The sequence below is a fragment of the Chaetodon trifascialis genome, chromosome 13 (assembly GCF_039877785.1).
Source record: "Chaetodon trifascialis isolate fChaTrf1 chromosome 13, fChaTrf1.hap1, whole genome shotgun sequence".
Lineage (NCBI taxonomy): Eukaryota > Metazoa > Chordata > Actinopteri > Chaetodontiformes > Chaetodontidae > Chaetodon > Chaetodon trifascialis.
Window position 1 is genome coordinate 6,818,527 of NC_092068.1, and position 23,992 is coordinate 6,842,518.

At 43.9% G+C, this 23,992-nt stretch overlaps 1 protein-coding gene across 2 annotated transcripts in view; it reads left to right on the forward strand.

Moving 5' to 3' along the window:
- The first annotated feature begins 233 nt into the window (after positions 1-233).
- Positions 234-23,992, forward strand: part of LOC139341040 (inositol polyphosphate-5-phosphatase A) — a 129,203-nt gene continuing 105,444 nt past the window's right edge. For both annotated transcript variants that reach the window (XM_070977290.1, XM_070977289.1), the window contains exon 1: positions 234-775. In XM_070977290.1, coding sequence (XP_070833391.1) covers positions 698-775 — 78 coding nt within the window. In that variant the 5' untranslated portion in view covers positions 234-697. The remainder of the gene's footprint in view (positions 776-23,992) is intronic.

The window sequence follows — 23,992 nt, forward strand, 5'->3', positions numbered from 1 at the left end:
TATAAAAACGACGTAAGAGATTGAAATCGTTTGCGCAAACAAAAGCCGCTACTTCATAATAAAAGAAACTGAAGGTGCCGATATAATGACGGACAACACAGGAGGACAAACCTAACAAGACTAACACTCACCATCGGGTAGTCCAGCTGTGTCCGATAATGGACTCCGTGGCGTTTGTCTCAGAGCTGCTGTGTTTACGGTGCGCTGGCCCTTTAAGACAGCCCCGTGTTTCCATTGGCACAGTGACGTCAGAGCGGTGAAGGACTCCAGCCTATCCTCTAAACAGTGAAGGCAATGGTCCTGGCAGAGAGTCCTGCTTTCGGAGGGAGACTTTTACACTGCACAAAAGCTAGGCAAACACTCGGCGCTGAAATGAACCAGAGCCCTCGGGCAGTCGCGGTGGATTAAAACGGAAACTTTTGCGATGGCTCTGAACGTGAAAAAGTAGCACGAGAAGCAGCACGCTAACCGCCGCCGCCAACGGACCCTCTACTGCAAAGCAACTCCTGGTAGATGCACGGCCACTGCTGAAAAATATGCTCCAGCCGAGCCGCCTCAACCCCGGCTTCAGTGGCAGATTCCCAGTCTTATAACCAGTTTCGCGAGACATTCGGCGGCTTCTGTTTGTTTGTTTTTTTCCGCTTCTTACCTCTAAAGTCCGCTGTGCAAGTCCCCGACCCACCTGCGAGAGAGAATTATGGCAGGGAAGCTGACAGCCGCGCAGGGCACAGGAATACTGCTGGTGACAGCCAACGTTGGATCCCTGTTCGAGGACGTGAGTTTCTCCATTGATAAACGCTGTCTGTCAGCGCTGTCTCTTCACACCAGCCTCGTGTTTATACTTGTGTTTTGGTCATGACGCCAACTCCGTGTTCATGTTATGCTAAACAACGTCTCAGCTGGTCACGACTCGTGCGTGGCAAGTCGCGTGCGGTTGCACCTATGCTCTCACGCATAAACACATGGGCCTCTCACAAACACAAAGACCCATAGCTCTGTGTGTTGAGGGTTCTGGGTTCGACACGTGCAGTGACCCACGTTCTCTCTCGCGTCTCCTGCCTGTTCCGGATCAATTGAAAGATTGATCACAGCGTGTATCCTGCTGCAGCATTGGCTCGACCATCCAACCTGTAACTGAGGTAATCAGCCATGCAGGAGCAGTCGTCTACCTTTGCACAGCACACCCACATTTAAGGCTGATGTGAAACCAAGTCCAATTAGGTCTTTCTTTAGCATGCACAAACCACACACTCCTATGAAAGTGGAATAGAAGTTTACTGGTATTTGTGGTTGCTTGCCTTATGCAGAGGACCCCTGCAGTGCTGGAAAAGCTGCTTGCTCACCACCTATGTGAGTTTTTCTGCAACGTTCAGTGCAGTAGGCAGTGTTTTCGAGTTCTTCTTTCATTGACATCAGCGCTGCCCTGCAGTGTCTCACTGGGCGAGAGGCAGGTAGGGTGCTGGAGGAGACACGCTTGTGAACAACACTGATGCCTATCAAGAGCGTGGACTCACCAGCATCCCATTTGCATCATTACGAGAACAAGCAGCGTTCAAATGTTCGCTCCAGATAAAGCCACTTGTTTGCTTGTCTGAAGAAAGCAAAAGCCTTCTCTGTGCGAAAATAGGTGTGTCAGGCCTCCTCAATGATATCTATGGCTATTATTGTGTTTTGAACTCTTGGCTGTTTCCGTGTTAGGCTGTCGCTTGGTGCCTGTTGGCGCTTAATTATGGTGGCCAGTGTAGCTGTTTGAATGAAATGCTTGAACTTCAAACACTTTGTGTCACTTTCAGTGTTGTGTCAATAGAGATTCCCCCCTCTTCCTCCCTCCTTTCACTCATGTGAAGAGCTGATCCCAAACATGAGGGAAGAGCGGTCTCCCTCACAGGAGTAAGCCTATAAATAGCCCGCCTCTCTCAAGCAGCATGCTTTGGTTGTCTTGTGAATTCTTTTTTTCTCCACCAGACTTCTAACAGACTGTGCCAAAATGCACATTAGAGCATGTTTCCTGGTCATATATGAGGCTATCTATAGTCTGCAGTGTTTTGGCACCCTTATGATGACTGAATGAAGTCTTTGTGAGCTGCCTTTCAAGTTTTTTTCACTGTTAGGCTCATTGTGGATGAGAAGTTTCTGTGTTAAGGCTGTATAGCCTGACAGGATACAATACTGAAGGCGTCAGGGCCTCTGTGTTGGAGGTATATTCCCATCTCACCTCATATAGTTTAATCTCTATGGAAAATGTGCTTTTTGTGGCTTTTCTTTGCTCATTATAATTCCAGTTACATGCCTGCAGGCTCTTTTATTTGCAGCCATTGCAGCCACAAATGTAAACACAATTTTAACAGCCTCAACATGCAGTTGCGGTGTGTTTGAACAAGGAGTGCCCCTCTGCAAGTATTGATTAAAGCCCTTAATTTAAGATACACACAGATTTTTTTTCCCCCGGGTCATTAAAGGTGACAGAGAAAGATGCGCTTCAAGATGACGAGGACAAGATGTGTGTGGACAGGTGACAAGATCTGATCAATAAGTTTACGATCGGCTGGTGTTTGTGATGTTATTATGTGCTGTTATGCCTCTCTGGGTTTGGATCCTGAGGTTTGTGAGTGCAGAGAGCAAAGTGGACACAAGCGTAAAGTCGGTTTGTTCTGTGCTGAAGCTGAAGGCCTCATGGGAAAGTTGTGGTTAATGTTATTTTGGCAACCATATGAGTGCTTGTACATAGCAAGTCTGTATGTTTTGAAAGCAGAAATGGCACATTCAGAATGTCTCAAAGGAAAAGTTGAACTCAGAGATGATAAAACACACCCTTTCACTAACCAGTACATTCAGGGGTTTGCTGCTGCAGCCTTCCTTGGTCTGGTCTGGCCTGTAGCTTATGGTGGCTCGTGTTTGCTCATTTGAACTGGTATTAGTGTGCCGGTGGGCTGACTTTATGACTTGTACTTACGCTCGCTTTAATTCTGCATTCTTTGTGTGAACTTGAGATGCTCCAGCATAAAGCAACTGTAGAAATTACACACAGATAACATTAGACTGTATTGCTGTTAGTGAAGAACTGCTGCCTGTGCTCTGACTCGTAGTGCCCAGATTTGATTTGCTCAGTTTAAGTGGTACAGAAATTTCAAATGACAAATTGCTGCAATAAAGCGCATGTCTGTGCACATCCTTTTGATAAATACAGTGAGGCTTGTTTGTCCTTTTCTTAAATTTTAGCAAATATGACTTACTCAGGGAGAGAACCTGCAAATCCACGAGACGTCCTGCCTGCTTCAACTATGAAGTCACAGTCCTGTAGCTGCTGTCTCACTGTCTGGCTGCTCGATTATGGCAGAAATCATAGTCACGATTATTATGGGCAGTGTTGAGACATGATTATTTAATACGATTACTCAATGACTCTGGAAGCATCATTAGTTTAATGATAAATACATTTACTAGCAAAACTCTTTTAAACAGCGGATTTCCTTGGTGATTAAATGGTGATTAAAACCGGTACCTTGATGTTAAAACATCCCGTCTGCCGGTCAGCCTCTTTGTGTCATTTACTCCATTTTGACTCTAGTTATTGGTGACTGTTTGAACATCTAAAGCAAAAGACAAACAGTCTTTCTCAAGCTCAAGTTGTTTCCATTTCCATCGTTGGCCCTCTGAGCCATCCTCAGTGAATCTAATCGTGACGGCAAACATCGCTTTTCCCCTGTTTTTTAAACGGGCCACCGTCAACAGTTAACCATTATTTGCTTTTTGTTGAGTCTCAGTGCTCTCTCTGTGTTTCCAAGGTAAAGCCCCCCTCCAGCTGAGAGCCGGATTGTCTGTTTGCTTGTTTACTTTTTCAATAAGTTAACCAGTCAGGCTAAAACACTGCAGGCTTCAGTTTTTAAAGCTGACTTGATCAAATAGAGTGGCAGCATCCACTCAGATGTATGTGGAAGACCACAAGGAGACACGCAGTGGTACACGAGAAACCCCACACTCTAAACAGAGTGGTTCTCCCTGTCTTTCTCATCCAAACCTGTCCTTTTTTCATCGCTTATTAGTCTTGCTTCAATCATGCTGAGTGTTGCTGGTCCTTTGCTAGATGCCGCTTTCAGGTTTAATGTTTGAGTGATAATGTTTAGAATCCGTGACTTGCACTCATGTGGCTCAAAAACGGGCCTCCCATGTGACAAGTTTTCTTAATTTATATCCAGCAAAGAATGTTACATGTTGGCATGATCCTACATTATACATTGAATCCCAGCAAGCCTGATGATATTCACTACCCACTCTTGGTTTTATGATCCGTTCCCATCCTGAAGGCACAGTGGGAAGCCACTGTGGGTTTCCCAGGGGTCCTGTGGGATTCCTGATCTGAAGTCAGCCTGCAGTGCACAGTTCATAGATGAAGCCAATGAAAGATTTTGCTTCCTGTCAACAGTGACAGTTGTCATGCCTGCTAATGGCCAGCACAGGAAAAGAGCCATAGTGAGAGTGAGTGCACAAATGAATGAATAAATGAATGAATACATAGCTTTATTTCTCCACTGGCAACTTTACAGACAGTTCACGCTATAGCTGTCCTGATGCCTCAGCCTGAAGTTGATGGTGGAGCAGAGTCATGCCATTAGTTAACTGTCACTCTGCTTGAACTCCAGTTGGAAAGTCAGGCCAGTGTGTGGGCATGTTCATATCAAATATGTTTGGAGAGGGCTGGAGTGTTTTCCTTTTGGTATTGGTATGTTTAAACAGGTGGAAACCATGGTGGCTGGACTTGCGTGTCACCAAATACGAGCACCATGACGCCTGAGGTGAACTCTTCGTTTTGAAAGAGGACGGAGGTGTAGTTCTTGAAATGTGAAGGTAAATCTATTAAAACAACTCCAAAATGGACCGTTTGGACATTGGAATTCATACTTGGAAAAACGTAACAAATGTTGTTTGCAAGCTACCACCTATAATTCATGTTTTCCTTACCTGACATTGACGTCTGAGGAAATATATTTCAGACAAGCCTGTGCAGATATGTCCATCACGCTTTGCTGAAGTTGCAAGGACTGGAATCCACTTGATTTAACATCTTCCACCACCCAAAACCTCTTTGCTCTATCAAACGTCTACGTCAGTCACAGGCCTGGGTTTGCTTGCATTTGCGCCCTTTGAACCAAACAAAAAGTAACCTTATCAGCTCTGGTTCAGTCCAGATGAAACAAACTATACATGTTATGTGAGCGTCCTCGCACATGATGCGATGGTGGTGGTGGTGGTGGTGCTGGTGGTGGTGACTGAATCTGGCTTGCTGACAGTAACTGAGAGATCATATCATGACTTTTGGAGACTTTCCAGTGGAAAGCTTGGTTGGATTAATCCACATGATTAAAATCTGACAGACCGATGCCAACTCTCCAGCTAGCTGTTACTGCTGAGGATGTAAGCCGATGTGTTGCCCTGCTTTCGAAGCCTGTGTGGTTAGACGTCCTCTCTGTTCATATTATCCTAATGATGGCTCCTGCATTCTCCTTAAGTGCTCTCATTGCACTAAACACCGGGCACTGGCTGTGGTTTTCTTTTGATTACAACTACTCTGCTTTTGATTACATACACCTCCTGTTTGCCAAGCCAAGATGGCCATATGGTGATGCAATAGATTGCTATGAATAGCCCCCCTTGCGGGTTTGGTCTTCCAACTTATTTTTCATCATGTCTCTGTGTTTCTCCTTCTCCTGTCCACTGGCAGCTCATTAGCTCAGGCTATCGCAGCCCGGACCCCACTGAGCTGGCATATTTACACCGCCAAAGATAGAACAGAGCAGGAAGAAATTCCTGTCTCAAACCTGGACGCTATGCATACACTGCTCTCAGTATTTTGACCTCAATGACTATTATACAGTGTGTGTGTGTGTGTGTGTGTGTGTGTGTGTGTGGTTGGGAAGGCCTTTGTCATTACCAAACGTGCTCCTCTACATCAGTGGTAAGGAGCAGTGTGGTTATAAAGTATTTACCCTGTAAACATGTGAAGATGTTACTGCAGCCAGCATAGACTCTGGAAGCTATATTTAGCCTCCAGTCACATGGCCAATGGTAGTGAATTCCCTAACCGAATAATGTAATTGAGCATCCAGGATGTGTATTTTTAGTGTTGGCAATAGTAGTGCAAATGTGTGATAGCAGACGTGAGGCGGTGTTGATAAGGGGCTGGGCTGAAGTGGAGGAAGCTAACAATGTGAAAATAGCTTCATTCTTCATATCAAGTCTTCACTTTGCGTCCAACTCGCCGTGTTTTCTGCAGCTTTCTCAGCTCAAGTTTTATGAGGACACACTTAGCAGCAGGGACTGTGACTAAATACTTCATCTGACAGCTCGATTTTTGCGTTTCTTCCTCTGCCAAAGTCTGTTCCCGTGTGTTGCTGCAGGAGTGGAAAAGTTTATGAAAGAAAGATCAGATGATGCTATTTTGGTGTTCTCCCTGCTCTGCCCTCCTCCATCCTGTCATAACACGGAATTAGAATTTCAAAAGGAAAAGACGTTGGAGAGAGCTGAACGTTGCCACCAGCAGGCAGCGACAAGGCAAAACCAGTACCTGACACTGGTAATATATATCTAATAATCAATTTGATTGGGTGATATATGCTCAGCAGCATTTGATGGCATTTTACGAGTACTGAAGAAATGGTAGATGGGAGAAAAGTCAGTGGTATTGCAAAATGTTTGGCCTTTTCCTTTGTATCACTCATTGTGTGCATGAGTTCGACAAGCTGTAGCAAATGCCCTCTTGGTTTTTTAACAGCTCTGTGATCATACCAGGGTTGACAGGAATGGTGTCATGAATGTGGTGTGAGTGTTCCACTTTTGGTGTTCTCAATCAATCACACGATGTTAAGCGTATTGTGTATTTTGCATGTTACGCGCTGTTGCACGTATAGTCATATCATTTGCATTAAAACCTCATTTTGGAAGCAGAAAGGTGTTCGTTAGGGAAAGCCCTGCAGCTGGGGGCCACTCTGCCTCCCACAACCACTCCAGCCTTTCACTGGGGGTAAAAGTTGAGGGCCATTTTCTGTCTGTTATGAGAGGTAAGCCCTGTTGTCTGCGTCACTTGGTGCTCTGGGTTTTCTTCACACAGCCTGTCGCTCTCATGATGGAATGTGTGCTAGACTCACTGACTTGTTTCAGCCTATCACCATGATGCCAAAAATACCATACAAAACCATTAGGTAACATTCACCACTCCTGTTACCAGCTATTTTTCAATGGCGATTTTGGTTCTTTTATTTTTATCTTTTATCTGAATAGTGTGTCGAGTGTGGAGTAGTGGTTATTTAGATTCTGGACTATTGTTTAAAATGGCAGTGAAATCCATAATCAGTGGATTAGGTAGCAAGGGCCAGGGGAGTTCAACTTTGGCTCACTCTGACAAGCAAATCCACACCGGTGACCAAGAGCAGGCTGTCTTCAAAGGGCTGACTTTTGAGGGAACAGACAGTCCTAAATGTGCTCCTCTGGGGGAATATAAGCTCATTCAAAAACAAAGAATGGTTTGCAGACCAGAGTCAAGGGAACACATACATGTTTTGAATAAACTGTGACCCTTTTGCCCCATTAGCAGCTGAGCGAACAGGATTTCAGTCACTCTTCACGGAAAAAAATGATGCACAATCCTGAGAACAGAGCCCAGCACAGGGGAAATAGAGAGAAGCTAGTGAGCTGTTGTTACCGACTGGCGCTAACGTTGAGCTTATCCGGCTGTTTTCCCTGTGGCTGAGTCAGGTCACCATGCCCCCCAAACGGACCCAAACCAGCAGACTTGTGGACACCATCATGTTGCTGATGTTGAGGATGATCTGTCTCCTCTGGCTGGCCTGAGCTGTTGCTCTTACCAAGCAAAATACACTCACTCAACCAGACAGGAGAGTTTATAGTGGGGGTCTCTCAGGGGAAATGAGGAACTCATACATGTAGACACGCACACCAACTCTCTCTGATATAAAACATGAGACAGGGTTTTTACGGTTTGTCGAGACAGCCAATGTTTTCCGGAGTTCGTTGACCCCGCTGAAGAGGATTTGACAATGTGTGCGCGAGCAGAGCGGGACAATGCATAGCTAGGCCCCATCGGACCCAGATAAGGAACTGGGATAAGGGTGGGAGTGTCGACGCTGAGCAAGGGAAGCTTGGGTACACTCCAAAAGCCATAATTATCCAGGATGGGAAAGCCGGAGAGGGACACCCCCCCCCCCCCACCCCCACCCATTCCACTGATGAGGAAAGGACTCATTCATAAGATTCCCTAAAGAGACAACAGTGAGGGTTCAGCCCCCATGAAAATCCACATACAGTAATACAATGGAACTTGAATATCAAGTTATTCTTTCTGCTTGTTTCTGTCTTAGGTCATGTTCTGCAGGTCACTGCGGTCCGGTCAGCCACAGAAGATGTGTTTCTTTGGTCAATTTTATTGGAGACATTTATTTCGATCACTTTGATCTTTGCTTTCAGTACAGGAGGTAAAAGTCACCTCCAGCGATTGTTGCTGTAGCTATAGTAATAAACAAGGCTCATGAAAGCCGGCAGCAAAAGACAGGGGACGTTATTAAGTGTATCATTTGACTCATGCCTGCCTGCTGCCACTTTCTGCTGCTATCAGAATGTGGTGTGGTGCAGGTCTGTGGCAGACGTTTCCTAGCCAACGTTAATGTGGTCAATAATTGTGGCATGTTAGGACGGCTTCTCATGTATAAACTGCAGCCATCTGACCTATTTGCTGTATGACATTTACATGCGTCACTATAAAACCTGGTTACTTGAGTAACTGGGTTAACATGTACAGGGTTGATTAGGTGGTAATATGTCAGACTTACAGTGTGCTTATGTCACCATGGTGTTGTGAGTCCTGCAGACTGGGGCCATGAGGCCCTCATGCTAATTGTTGACATTCAGAAAAGAGTTACCTGAAGGAGGTCTCCATGTCTTTGTCTCCAGCCAGAATCCACACTGTGGATTTCCCAAGCTGCGCCTCCATGTCCAGACATGCCCCATATTCATTGTGTTTGAGGGTGTAAGTCGTGTGTTGTGAGTGTTGAATGCACTTAATGGCATCAAATGTTCATTCATTTTTGCTTGCGTTAGAAGAACGTCAGTGACTTTCCGTTCATGTAAGAGCAGCTCCTTGTCTGCTGCGTCACATTTAAACTTAGAGACTTAGAGCGTTTGTGCTAAACGCTGGGTGTTATTAGGTTGTAGCTGTAGCCATTGTAGCTCCTCTGTAAGTCATTTGATATTGGTGCTGTTGAGAATCATGATATATGTTCCTCTGTTTACATGTTGAGATGGTTGGAAAGTTCACAGTTTCTTGCTTACCTCTCAGTTTTTTTTTTTTCAACCAAACTCTGGTTGAGGCTGACCATGTGACATTCTATACTTGGTAAGAACAAAAGCAGAGCTATGATTTTCTCTTAGCGTACTAGGCTTGGATAATCTTCTAGAAGCAGCTAATGTCGGATAGTTTGCAGAAGGGGGTTTATGTTTTTATGTTTTTAATGACGTGTTATGAAACTGTTGGTATTTATACCTGGAATTCTGAGCACAGTTTACATGCTGTCCTTAAGCTTGCGTCAGTGCTGTTTATCAAAGGAATTTGGCTCACTTTCATCTTGTAAACCCAAAGTGTGTGTGTGTGTGTGTGTGTGTGTGTGTGTGTGTGTGTGTGTGTGTGTGTGTGTGTGTGTGTGTGTGTGTGTGTGTGTGTGTGTGTGTGTGTGTGTGTGTGTGTGTGTGTGTGTTAAAGTGCTCGCTTAGCAACAGCAGGCCTTCTGTCCACTTATGTTTTTATCTATGATCCACATCCACTTCACTCACATATGCTCTGCTGTGATGATGTCAGTGTTACACCTCTTACTGTGTTTGTTGTAGTCACACGCTCGCATGAACACATGCACATGCTTTCCTTTCTGTCCTGCTGTGTTTTCTCCAAGCAACCGAGTCCGCCGGGGAGACACACAAACTGAATGATTGCAGAAGTGCTCATGCCTCTTTCATCTCCATAGAAGCCAAACTTGTGAAGTAAAGGAGCCGCGGCTCGCTGTCGCAGAAGCAGGATCTTGAGATATCCGTCCACCCTGCTCTGCTCCACATTACACCACAGAGCTGTTATTCGCAGCAGCTGCAGGGTGTGTTAAAAAAAGGGATGCACAAAGTTGTGCATTGGTCACATGTCTTTACAGATTGAATAAATGGAAGAGATAGCTTTGCGCGCTGGATTTTCACTGACTTTTTAGGACATTATTACAAACCCGGCAGTGCTTCACTTTCAGTTAATCTATTTCAGAAATGACATTATCGCGTTAAACAGGAATTGTTTGAGGAATCTGTTTCCTGAACTGTGTTTTGTCTTTACAGTTTGAACTGTGCTGTGTTAAACGCAAAATGACCCCTTGGCTGTGGCTGACATGATCGAGACAAGGTCCAGAATAAAAATCGACCAAATGATTTCAGGGGTTGCCTTGTTGAGCCGGTGTTAATGTGTTGGTTATTCATAGCTTTTGTTGTCTCAAATTAAGTCAGACGGTGCCTTTTGTTCTGCACCAGTGATGGCTAAACTGTGAAGTTGTTGTTACAGTTGGGTTGATAGAAGATGTTACTGTGTCTTGACAAAAAGTGCTGAGAATTTTGTTCATTGACAGAGTCATGCTAGCTATTTCCATCTGTTTCCACTCTTTCCAGGCTAAGCTAAGCTAACCCGCTGCTAGCTGTAGCTTCATATTTAGTGAAGAACTTAGAAAGTGGTATCAGTCCTCTCATGTAACTCTCAGCAAGAGAGCCAATAATGTTGCACAGTGTCTTTAACAGAAGTTTCATCATCCTGCACCTCATCTACATTACCGGTTCCAGCAGGTGCATCAGTGGGTCTGTATAATGTTGACAGAACTGGAGCCATAATGTAATCCCTGAGTAAACATGAGAAAAAGCTTCTTGGTTTACAGTAAAACCCCTAAGCAGTTATCTTTGCTGACCACTTCACATCCATCAGCGTATGTTTCACTATGCCAGACGTGACTTTGCTTCTTAAACCCAACTGTTGGTTTGAACCACCTAACCTGACCGTCCATAGATCCCTGCCCTCTTGCTGCCTGTGCTCGAGTCTTACCTCTGAATTACTCTCTCTTTGCCTTTGCCATTAAAAATCCTTGCTTTAATTATTTGTCTGTCCTTGCATAGCCACATCTCGCAAAGAAGCATCGGCTAACATATCTGAAGGGCATACATATTATGAGCGTCACATGTCAGGTCCTCCTCTGCAAAGTCGTCTGACTCATACTGTGATCAACTTGTTTTGCAGGTTAGACAAAAGCGTAAATTTTGGACACTTGGGAAAGCTCTTCATTAGCAAGCTTTCACCTGCAGGCTGCAGCTCACTAGCTGTGCTCTCTCCTGGTGTTGAGAGTCTACTGTGTTACTGTGCAGGCTTCTTAATTCTGAGAAATAAGGCTCCCCAGCTGGGTTACACTTCTTCTCTTCTTCTTCTTCTCACACCCTTTATCTCCCACAGAGACCTCGACACTCACCAGCTCCCTTTATCTTTTTCCCATACACACTCTGCCACACATTCCCAGCAGGACGGGTGTTTATTTAACCCCAAGCCTTTGATGGAGAGTGCTTATTGTCTCTGGTCCACGTACAGTCGGTGGATGAATATTTCCCAGTTAAGGCCATTGTGTTTCTTTCCACCATGGCCCCAGCCTGAAAAAGAACTGTCTGGTCTGGCCAAGTCATTAAGCAGAGCCTGGTACTGACTATGCTCATGACTGTACTTTTCCTCTAGCCTCTTGCTTTTTTCAAGTTTCCCGGGCTGGAGTCATGCAGTTGGTCAGAGCACCTGGATGGTATTATGCCGTACTTCTATAAATAGGATTTGGTGAATATACATTCTTGATGCATTAAAAAGTGTGTACATACATTACTTTTTCTGTGTTACGTTGCTCAGAAGTATATCGCCCATTGCTCAGATCTACGTCTGGTTTCTCTCAACAACTTGTTAAGCCATAATGGAAAACTCCCTCCCAATGAACATCAGTATTTGACTGTTTGACATCCTCTGGTTCCCATTTAAGGCAAGCCAAGATGTACACTGATAGAGCAATACATAATACCCACACACACACACACACACACACACACACACACACACACACACACACACACACACACACACACACACACTAATGCACACTGCTGGCACTCCGTCTCTACTGAAATAGCTTGATAGCTCCTGTTATATATCACATGGCACTCCAAAGAGTCTCAGCTTTGTATTTATTGCACTTGTACATGGGAATACTTGTTTTGTGGCTGTTGCTGCTGCATCCAGAATGCTCATGTTGTTTTCTTCCCTCAGATGCAGATAGAGGGCCAGCTGCACGGGGAGGCGGGTTTGATATTGAGTGTTACTCCTTAGCAAGCTGCTGTGGTGTTGCAGCTTGGCGTCTGCTTTAATTACAGCATCATTAGTCCTCCCACTCTCAGCCTCACTTCTGCAGAAAATGAAGGCCTAGAACAGAAGACCTTGAATGTACTGTATTCTAAAATCTCCCTTAGCCAAAAACCGATGGAACAGTGAAACACCTTCGCATTGAACTGTGAAGCTGAACTGTCTGTCTTACCGTCTTTGCGTCAGCAAGTATAAGATGCGCGTCATGCTCTGTATAAGCACACATAGGACCATCATTTTTAGTTATCTATCACAATTACAATGCAAAGCATCTCTAACTAGTATATGAACAGGTAATGATTGCCTTCTAACTCACGAGTTATTGCATAAGGTGGTATACATATTATAAGACTAGGTAGGTTGAGGTAGCATCTTAAGGAAACCTAACTTTCCTTTTTGTTGAAGTGTGTAGTCACTGTGACACTGCGCGTCAAAAGTGAGATCAGCTACGAGGCTTTTCACTGTTGGCTCTTGATGTCGTTAAACCTCATCTGAAAACTGCGAAGTGTAGGTGTTACTAATCACATTAACGCTGGCTCCGTCCGATTCAAGTGTGCCAGTAAGCCATGGCAGTGTGACAGTGAGCCAGTGTGTGCAATATTGGAGCACTGACGCTAAAACAGCTAAATGGAATTCAGCCACCTTTAGTTTTGTTATTTACACCTGTGCTTTTCCTCCTGTGATGAGTCAAAATGTCTTCAGAGAAAAAGGCCCCAATTTTGTAAGTAAGGTACGGATTCGATTTTTATATAATGGTGAAAAAAAGTGTTGTCACCCAAACATTGTGCGTGATTTCTTTCAGGGGTCTTGTCGATGGCGCTGATGTGCCTGAGTCGTGAACAGCTGGGTGGGAGTATGACCACTCCCTGCTGATTTCCCCTTTGTTTCTCAAATTGTCACTGGGCCTTTGCCAGTTTTCCAGTGCATACGTGTGCATTTGTGCAGAGTCGTGTGTTCCTGTGTGTTCCTGTGTGTGTGGTCCCCCTCGCTGCCTTATCATCCCTGGCCTTTGCAGAGGGTTATCACTCGGTCTTCCACTACCGACAGTAAAGTTTCCACTCCGGACAGCTCGAACAATGCAGACCCTCCCTCGTCTCACCCACCACTTCTGCCTCTCCTCTGGAGGCTATATATAGACGTCAACCACAACTATATCTTTGTCCAAGACATCCTATTATTTCTTTCTGGTGTTGCCGGAAAAAGGTCCCTTGGTCCCAGCCTTGGGAAACTGTCACAGTGAAGTATTTAGCCTCACCCAAAAACAGCGAGACAGTTACCAAAGGACAATAAATCAGTTGAGGGTTGGGTATTTGAGGGGCAAGTTGGGATTTGACTTTGTCTAAATCATGCTCTTCCTGGTGCTTTTTGTGGCAAAGTTCCTTCAGCGACAACATTCCAGATTGCACTTTGTTTTTGTTTTGCTGTCTTTCAGCAGCAGCACATCCACATCTGTGCTGCATCAGCGGTGTGTCAGTCAGCGTGTCTGCGCTTCACTCGGCTTCACCGATGAAAGAGCGTGGATTTGAACAGAAAGGTGGACAGTCCAACAGTGATTGAAGTGCTCATTTGACAGGCAGTAGATAAAAGGAGGGCGAGGTCACACTTGCCGCACACACACACACTTGTCTGAAGGGTTGCCCTGGCCATTTGCCTGCAGCCTGTCAGCGCCCCTTTAGACAAGTGTCCATTTGTGTCTCGAGCTCCATTGGACAGACCAGCCCTGAGATGCTAGTCCACATACCAGCTGAACAGATGGTACCGTCTCTATTTTGCCTGCTTCACAGGTTTTTATGAGCCAATTTGACCAGCTAGAGACTAGTTAAAAAGGTAAGACACAAGCCTTGTGAAAAAGGAGTACATTCATACACCTGCTAATGCTCATCATTTAGCTTTTATAGTTATTTGTGTGACAGATGGAAATGGTGTCAGATGTGTAAGTAAAAATCTTAAATGTGTGCTCCAGCACAAGCCGTGCTTAGTGAGTCCGCTGGGTTGTAGAAACATTCCAGCTTTACTGTACCACTGAAGCACTGTGGCAGAAAAATGATGTACATATTTAAAGCTGTCCAATAGACATAAAACTGTCAGAGGCAAAATAGTACAAGGGTTTACAAGGTTTGGCATTTGGTTTGTGCTCCTGTCTTGTAAACAGAGTTAAAAACTATCGCTTGGCTGATTCCTCATGTGGCACATCTTCATAATCTTTATATCCAGAGATCGAGATGGGAATTGCAGGGACATTAAGCTGTTTTACAGGCATGTGCTGTTGACCCTTACACCCCTGGCCTAGTTATATCTACTCCTGTTGCAGTCATCTGCATCTTGATATCTACTGGTAGTAATCAGTAGACTGTAAGATTTCAGTTTACTTCAAGTCTTTCATTTGAGTATCCACAGTGACATGGTCTTAGTAATGGGTTAGGGTTAAGCCTATGACTCAAGCATACATGACTTCAACAGGCTCTGGGGCCTCAGGGCACATACTGAAATGAGCAGAGGTGGTAGCAGAGGGAGTCCGAAGCCTGTCCGTCCTGCTGTTCTGAATAGCAGCATCTCTGCTCAGAGCTCCAGCTCAGCAGCAGACCTGTTATTATCTGAGAGTAAACAAGGGGTTGCATGTCAGTCATTCCACAAACCTGTCAGGCTTTTTTCATCGTATGCAGGTGTTCGTCTTCGGAGCCACCTCTCAGAGATGTAACATTCTCATTATTGTGTCTGGGAAGTGTGTTTATGGCCAGAACTTTGTCAATGTGGATAACCCAGTTTTTTAAAACTTCTTCTAAGTTGCCCTTTGACCACCGGTCTCCTCCATAGTAACTGCTCAGTGACTATGTTTTTTTTCCTCTTTAAATATGCTGAAAACATGATGGCTCAGTGGCGTGTAAGTGGAGTGAAAGGTACTGTGACGGCTTTTCCGTCCTTTGTGCTCGCACATTCGTGTTTGCACACATGGATTCAAACACAGTGACAGTGAGACACGAGAGTCCGACTGAGTGTCTTATCTGATTGGCTGCTGGATGAGGTAAAGTGCTGTGTGAAAAGGCACTTAAGGAAATAGGTGGCTGGGGATGCTGGTCTGAGTCTGGCCTTTCCAGTCCATCGTTCTTCTAGTTCCCTCTTCAAAGCTTAACGAATACAGGTCTCAGTACATTTGGTGACAATGAAACTGTGGCAACAGCTGGGATGGCAGGTTAACACTGACCATTTCCCTGGTGCTTGAAAAAAGTTTAGGTAGGGGACACCCTATGGAAACATGAAAAATGGGAGTACAGTGACCTTTGACCCTTGGTTTGATATATATTCAAAGTTTCTATTGAGGTTTTGAATAAAGCTTTGAATGTCATCGTATTTTATGACCCTGAAATCACCCTTAAAAAAAAGTCTTCAAACAAAATCCTTTGCTTGAATAACATGATTACTGACGTAGAACAAATTTTACTATAAAAGTGGTACAGCCCAAATAGATTTTTGTAATGGTGCTTTTAGTTTGCTGGTAGACCGTCCCCTTAACACACGTGGGAAAGTGAAGGTGAATCTGGGCACACAGTGTTTTGCACCTGTCTGTGTGACTCAGTGTGCTTTGCCCAAACAGTTCAGTTTTTGTTCAAGACAATAGTGTGTGTGCTGTGTGTCCAGGCAAACAGTGTTTGTGCGTTTATAGGAATTTTGCATCTGGAACAGAGAGATTACATAGAACTTTGTCTCTCAATTCCTGTTTACGCGTCTCTCACGATGACCAGTCTACACTCCTTATCCTGTGTGTGTGTGTCTGTGTTTGTGTGTGTTGCCCCATTTCATCCTGTCTTTTTGTTGGACCTTATTCTGCTGGAAGGTCACCGGAGAGTGACAGGACTGCCCGGGAGACGTGATTAGATGTACCAGGTGATGAATGGGAACAGGCTGAAGCTAACAGGGATCCGGATGGTTGCATCTGTGAAACTGATGAGGTGTTCGCCGCGACCCACTGCACTCTAAAGGGAGATGTCGTTCAACAGACAGCAAGGACGCTGTTGCAGAAAATGAATGCCTGAAAACAGTTAATCATTTTGATTATAGAGATAGATCTCGGGCAGTGCAGCATTCAGTTTCTGCTGTCTGCTCAAACCCAAATTGTTTACCTTTGTTCAGGGGATCATTGTTGTTTTCGGTGTCTGCCCTCATCACGGCCCCCACTCATCTGTATGATCTACAGCACTATGTGTGTCTGGGTTTCCACTTGTGGACTACACTCATTTCTCAGAGTCTGGCTAGATGCGTGAATACTAACTCACACTTCGGATGAGAGTAAATTATGTTGATTTGTTTTGCTGCTGCTGGCTACAATAAGACAGACGTACAATAGATCAGAGTACAGAACATACAGCATGTATTTTTAGTGTTGAGTGGATATTAGATACCTACTGTTCAGAATGTGTATAGAAAGAAAGCAGGGATGTTTAGCCATGCCAGCAGCATGGCTCCATAGATGGCTTTGTTGGCTGGTTTGTCTGCTGCTTTGGTCCAGACAGAAATATCTCAACAACTATTGGACAGCCATGACATTTTGTACAGACTTTTGTTGTGCCCAGAGGATAAATCCAAATGACTTTGGTGATTCTCTGACTTTTCCGTTTAACACCACCAGGAGACCAGTAGGTTTTTTTCTTATTCAGTAAAATATCTCAACATCTCCATGATACAGCATCTTCTTTTGGTACAGGCATTTATGGTCCTCAGAGGATGAATTCTACCAACTTTGGTGACCACCTGACCTATTCTGGAGCATCTAGCCTCTGCTAGCATCGCCAATGTTACCATGTAGCTGTTAGCCTTTAACTCAAAGCACCACTAGAGCCTCTCACAGTAAACCATGTGTCAAAGATCAAACAACTTAATTGTACTTGTGACTTCACTGTGCAGAGAAAAATCTGTTTAAATAGCTCAACTGAGTGACATTATATTCCTCAGCATTACTCACATGGCAGGACACTTATTCATGTTATAGTGCCGTGGCTTCATATCTCATACTGCCCCCTCTCCTTCTGTCTTTCAAATGACCTACATGGCTTCTGGGTTTGTTCTCTAACTCTAAAATAAGTTAATAACTCCTCACGCTGCCAACTATATGACACACTTGAAATATCCTCTGAAATGTAGGCTGGCCTCGTCACTTTCCCAACTCGGCTACTCTGTGATGTCACTTCATGAGAAAGTTGCGAAACTGGATTGTGAAATGATTTCAGATTAATGCAGATTATTGTGACAAAGGGTAACTGATGGAACTCATTGTGCAGGTGAGCTACATCATTTTGTGCTCTGATGTTTGTGAGAGCAAATGGAAATTTCTTAAAATATCCAGGGAGGAGCCCCAGAGAATATTTAATACAAGAAGTGAGAGGAGGTGAAAGTGAAGGAAGAGTTCAGCTGCAGGGCCAGGTGATGGGGAAATACTCTGTTATTCATCAACTGTCTAAATACCACCACCCAAACCCTCACATACAGATTCTACACACAGCTGGGGCCTTCACTTGTACATTTCAGCTGCTTCAGCAGATGGCCAGCCATCTTTAACAAGCTTGTCGTGTGTCCAGTGTCTACGTCCAGCCCAAATTTTAACCGCTGAGGCCTGTTGTGGTCTTTCTGAGGCGTGACTCATCTACTCTGGGTTCGAGCCTGGGCACCGTGTTGTGGAAATCCAGCACCCTCTCCACTGTTTATTTTGGAAGTCTGGTTTTCTGGCACCCTTTGAAGGTCAATGCCGGGGGGACCCATTAAATGAGAGGTCCACTTGGGAGATATATTCTTCATTTGGACATATTTTGGACATTCTTTCTGTTTCTGTCTGCGAGAGTCTGCTTTGTCCACTTTTGGGCTTGCCTGATGAACTATGATGGATTTAACCTATTTTCTGTGTGGCACGGATCCCCACGTTGATCGTTCTGCTCTACATAGTACATGGAAGATGACAGAAAGGGGCGTCTCTGAGACATTTTAATGGGGTCCTGGTGGAAATGGAAACTGACCTTTCTTTGGCCCCCCTCCTGTTGCTCGCTCTTTTTCCTCCGCTCTTTTTTTCTTTCCATTCTCACTCTCTCTAAAGCACTCCCACAGCAGGAAGAACCCAATTATAGAGATATCGGGCCCATGCTGAAAACGTGATAGCCTGTGAAATGTCTTTAGCGTCACACAGAGACAATGTTTGTCCTGCCCCAGTGCAAACAGGATGCTGTGTGCAGGAGAGCGTCGCAAGATAACAACACACAACAGCAAGAGGGAAAGACCAAAACAAAAAACAACAACAAAAAAGAGCCAACCAAGGGGGCAGAGGACAACATGGACAGAGAGAGAAAACATCTGGGAGACTGATGATGTAGAGGTGATCTGATGACCCCAAGAGAGACAGAAGCAGAGCAATAGTACAGTTACAGTGTCATAGAATAGTGTGATTCTTGTACAGGAAGTAGAATATGTGCCGCCACCTGAAGGAAACCCAACTTGCACTACAGGCAGTGCGTTGTCTCTCCACCTCCTCCTACTCATAACCATTTCCTGTTGCTTCCTTGCTCGATAGTAATTCATAAGGACTTCATTTACCATGATGATCAGGGCTGATCAAGGCTCACGTACATGGCTTTGGCAAATCACACGCTCTGCACACAGACACTGGTCACAGGGCTTTGTATTATAGGTGTAATCACATGCTGTTGTCACACAGAAACAGATTGCAGAGTGATTATATTTTCTTTTTTTCCACTAAGCCAGAGATTATTCTGGCTTTCTGCGCACTCATTGACAGAGCTCACTGTGTCTATCATGCTGCCATTAGGATACTAATTCAGGATCAAAATGTGCATCAAAATTAGACGTACTTATGCTCAACAGGGAGTCTCTGTATTGCTAAGAGTTTCTATATTCAACAACTTAAACTGTTTTTTGGGTTGACTCCAAAGACATGTTACTCTTTGTCCTGACAAATTACCTTTCAGCGTATCGTTTGATTAAGATCCTAATTACAGAAAGTTGTTAAAACCTTTTCCGCCGAATAACCGCCCACACCTGTCAGGGTTAACATTGATTTATGGATGCCTAAATATTTACTGCCTCATTTACATGCAGGCTTCATCCCTCTAGGCTAACCTTTGACAATGTGCAGAAGACCCAAAAACTGCTGTCAGAGCCACATTCTGACATTGTGGTTTATGCAAGTACACTAATAACCTGTCAGTTATTCATATAACCAGAGTAAAGGCTTTTCTTAGGTTTGCTGTTGTTGTGACATTTCTCTTTTTAGGTCACTCAAGATGAACCTAAAGTGGCTTTTTTCTTGGTTTTGTTGAATCGATAGAAGTAATGGGCCCTGATACCGAGACACAAACTCCAGAATCGATACCAGAATCAATTTTAGACCTGTAAACTTATACACAAACACACACAGACATGAGAAAAGCAGCCCCATCCTCATCAAACGTTACTGTGCAGATGCCGCGGGAGATGTGAGGCATCTGAGTGACTTTTCAAAGCTTGTGAAACTGGAGCAGCCTTTTTATGTTGAATCTGTGACAGCCTAATTCTCTCTCCCGTTCTTCTGTTGCTAAATTATGCATACATGTTTCTAAGTATGTCCTTTCTGCAGACTGAATCCTCCTTTTGAAAGTGTGAGCAGAACCAGTCTGACCATGCCCCTCAGGATGTCCTTATGGCATCCGAGAATTGAGCACCTCACTGGTTGTTTAAGGCAGTACCTGCACTTTTTGTTATTATTGATGAGCAGCTGTGCAGTAATATATACTGTATTGTAATGTTTATTGGAACATGCGGTAATTGTCAGATGTCAGTGCAAATTTTAGCTGCAAACTTGCATTGATGATGTCTGAAACTTCTTGCTGCAGGAGATGTTTGTGTCATTACTGACATAAAGTTTTACAGTTAACTCAGGGACTCTGCTTGCTTCTCAACAGTCTAGTAGCTGATTATACTTGATAATAAATGTAAATAAATGTTTAGGGCTCCGGCTACTGATTATTTTCTTGATTAGCTGATGAATCGTTTACAAAATGCCAAAATGCCTGTCACAGTTTCCCAGAGGCAAATGGAAAGTCTTTGACTCTGAAGTTCTTTGATTGATCAAAAAAAATGAAAACATCTTAACTACAGGTCCACTATTAGCTTTTTCCAGAGCTTTCAGCCATCTCATAGTCCCCTCCTGTCAATCTGACCAAACGCTATCCGCCAAGGATGACTTGGGATGCAGTCAATGCTCCAGAAAAAATGGTTAGGTAGACATTTAGTCAAGTTAAAAATATCTGAGCTCAGGAAAGAACTTCAATTAAACTAGCTCACCTTAAACAAATGCCTCGTTTTGTTTGTCCAACGGTCCAAAATCCAAAGATACTCAGTTTACAATGACATGAAACAGAGAACAGCAGTAAATCCTGACATTGCAGAAGCTTCAGCGAGAGAATGGTTGGAGGTTTTGATTGATAAAATACGTCCAATCAGTTATCAAAATTGTTGCAGATTGATTTTCCTCTCAGTTGTTTAATGACTAGTCATTGCAGTTCTACACGTCCTTAATTTGAACTTTTCCTCAGACTGTCATTTCCTGCAGCTTCTAACCCTCACAGAAAAGCCCTCATTATCAGATAATGGGTGGTTTATGTGCCCCCAGTACCTAAGTAACCTTTTGGATTTTGAGGATTCCCTGCTCCTTGTCACATGAGGCCAGTGGCCTTCATTAGAGTCAGCTGATGAGGGCCACACCAGCGACCCCGAGGCGTTGGCTGAAACACGTCAGCCTCATAATGAAGTTGTTCTCAATGCTGCATGTGTTGCTGGTGTTTGATCCTCCAAGACTTAAGAATTTTACAAATATGTGAAGTTGTGCTGTAACCCCTAAACTGATCCTTTGACCAATCTCCGCCAAACAACGAGCTGACTGGATTGTGTTCTTCACTTAGAAAAGATGAAGTAATGTGAGCGCTGTAGAGTCATAAATGAGTCAAGCAGCCAAAGATTTAAATATATTTTGTCGTGTCACTTTTTAGGAAAACCCCAAAGGTTCTTGGGAAAAGAGCAGATGATGGCAACAAAGTTATTTTGTGCATCATAAATATTGTGCAGATAGATTCTTTGTTGGGCTCCTTGATCATGTGACTTACTGTGCAGCATAGGCCCCGGCTCTGCTCCTTCTGTTGAATTACCCCAGTGGGAGCAAAGTAAACACAAGGATTAACCTTCTGCACTGCATCTGACAGGGCTGTTAAATCTCAGATAGAACGAATTTTCAGCTTGAAACAATGACAAAGTAATTTTCTTATTGGCTGCCCAGCTGACAAGTCAATGTTTGTGGAGAAACCCACAGCTTACATTTGCTCATTTTCCATTAATACACAATGCCTCCATGCCCTTCTGCCTGAGATGCTTTACAGGTTATTACTTGTTTACAAGAAATTCAACATACAGTGACAATGACCAGGCCTGAACATCATTTTATTAGATCTTTCAATTACTGATGCCAGTGCGGAACATGTTTGGTTCTTCAGGAAACAGTCTGGAGCTTGTAAAAGTTGAGCGTTTTTATTTCTTTTCCAGTGAAGTTGCACTCATTCCGACATGGAAGTTTTTCAGTGCGGCCTGAGGCTGCCGCTGTTAATGAGCTGCTTTGCTGGAGGTGTGAAAGTGCTTCACTGCACTGCCTTTCACTCGCAGTGACCCAGCCGATGTGGATGTGTGTCCCTACAAGTAGAGGAACATTTGGCCAGAAGCAAATCTATTTACTCTTTGTTTTGTGCAGTACATTGGTTAAAGTGACATAGACTAGTTGGATTATTTTATACTTTTGTGTGAAAAATGTCTTTTCCATGAATTTCCATGCCTTTAAAAATCCAGTAGTGTCGTTCAGTGTGCTGTCATTTCCATGGTGATGTCTCTTGTTGTGAAAGACAGTTTTGCAGTTGCCAAGGAACGATGCAGTTTATGTGAAGCTCCCGCTGTAACCTTTGCCCTGAACTCAGAGTAGACACCAAGTTATCAAGCAATTAAAGTATGGCAATAAATGATCTCAGCAGAATTGATTTGGCCTTGTTTTATACTGTTCTATACGGCATGCAGTTCCTTGTTTCTGAGGATAAGCTTGAAACACCGGGCCTAACTTGGCTCTAGAGCAGGACCCGCAAGTCTTGAATTAGCCCTCTTTGCACTGATTGAGAAGAATCGTTTTACCGCCATAAGTTACATTTTTATCTATTTATTTTTTATTAGGTCCATCAAAAGCTGCACAGGACACCACCCAAGATTAAGTCATTCATCCAAGAAATCAACGTCCAGATATTGAATTAAGAAGTTGTTGGTCATTGTTATCCTCCCTGACTACCACACGACACACTGTTGAGTACTTCATAAGGAGCCAGATGAATAACACTAGTTTGTCATTTGTTTCTTGCTCATGTTCACTAAAAGAAGGCGACTGCCCTGTTGAGAAGCAGAGATACAGTCAGCAGCCTTCAGCTCTCTAATCACAGGGAGCTGCATATGAAGAAGACTTGGTGTGGATCAGTGTATGGATAGTGTTTATCTTTGCTTGATTACTGACTCATGATTACAGTGTGGTGAGTCTGGGTGGCATCTCAAACACCAGGCACTCCCTTTCCCCTCTCAGTGATGATGTACAGTATTTCCCTGTGATTGTGACCCACAGCTGTGATTAATGGACACTGATGCAGGGCTTCTGCAGGGCAGATTTGGTGATTCATAGATTCCCTTGTTTTATTAAGATCAATGTGGGAAGAACCGAACTTGACTAAAATTACTTGGTACTGGTGACAGGCACAGAGACATGCGGAAATGATTTCTACATACAGCTGTGAGCAGTTACTGTCCACAGGGCCTAAATGATTGATAACAGGGCTCTAATCATATACTTCACTGCTGGTAATCTCACTTTCTAACTCCACACCTCCAATTTAGTTTCTTTTTCAAACTTGTGATCTTTAGTGCCAGTGTTGTCTGGGGCTGAAGAAGTAAAAGATGTTTATGACACAGCCATAAAAGGCTTGATACAACTTCTCAATTTCAGCCATAAGTGTTTCTTGACAATCCTCAGGGGCTTGACAGACCCCCACTTGTCTGACATTTACCACACACACACACACACACACACACACACACACACACACACACACACACACACACACACACACACACACACACACACACACACACACAAATTTGGTACAAACGTCCATTTGGATTCAAGGATGAACTGATTTGATTTTGGTGGGTTTAAGATCACTGTGAAAACTAAATTAAATTAAAAAGTAAATAATGTAATTTTGGCTGTAACTCAAGAACTCGTACTGTACGCTAATTATGATGAAAGCTGACACAAATGTGAAATGATGACATTTTATTTCTAAAAATGTCAAAGATCAGCTTCACAGTGACATTAATGTCTGTAAAAACTCTTTTCTGGCATATATACAGCGCCATAACTCAGGAACAGAAGGGGAGGTTGTGACCATATTTCACATTTGCTCAGATACTGAATTG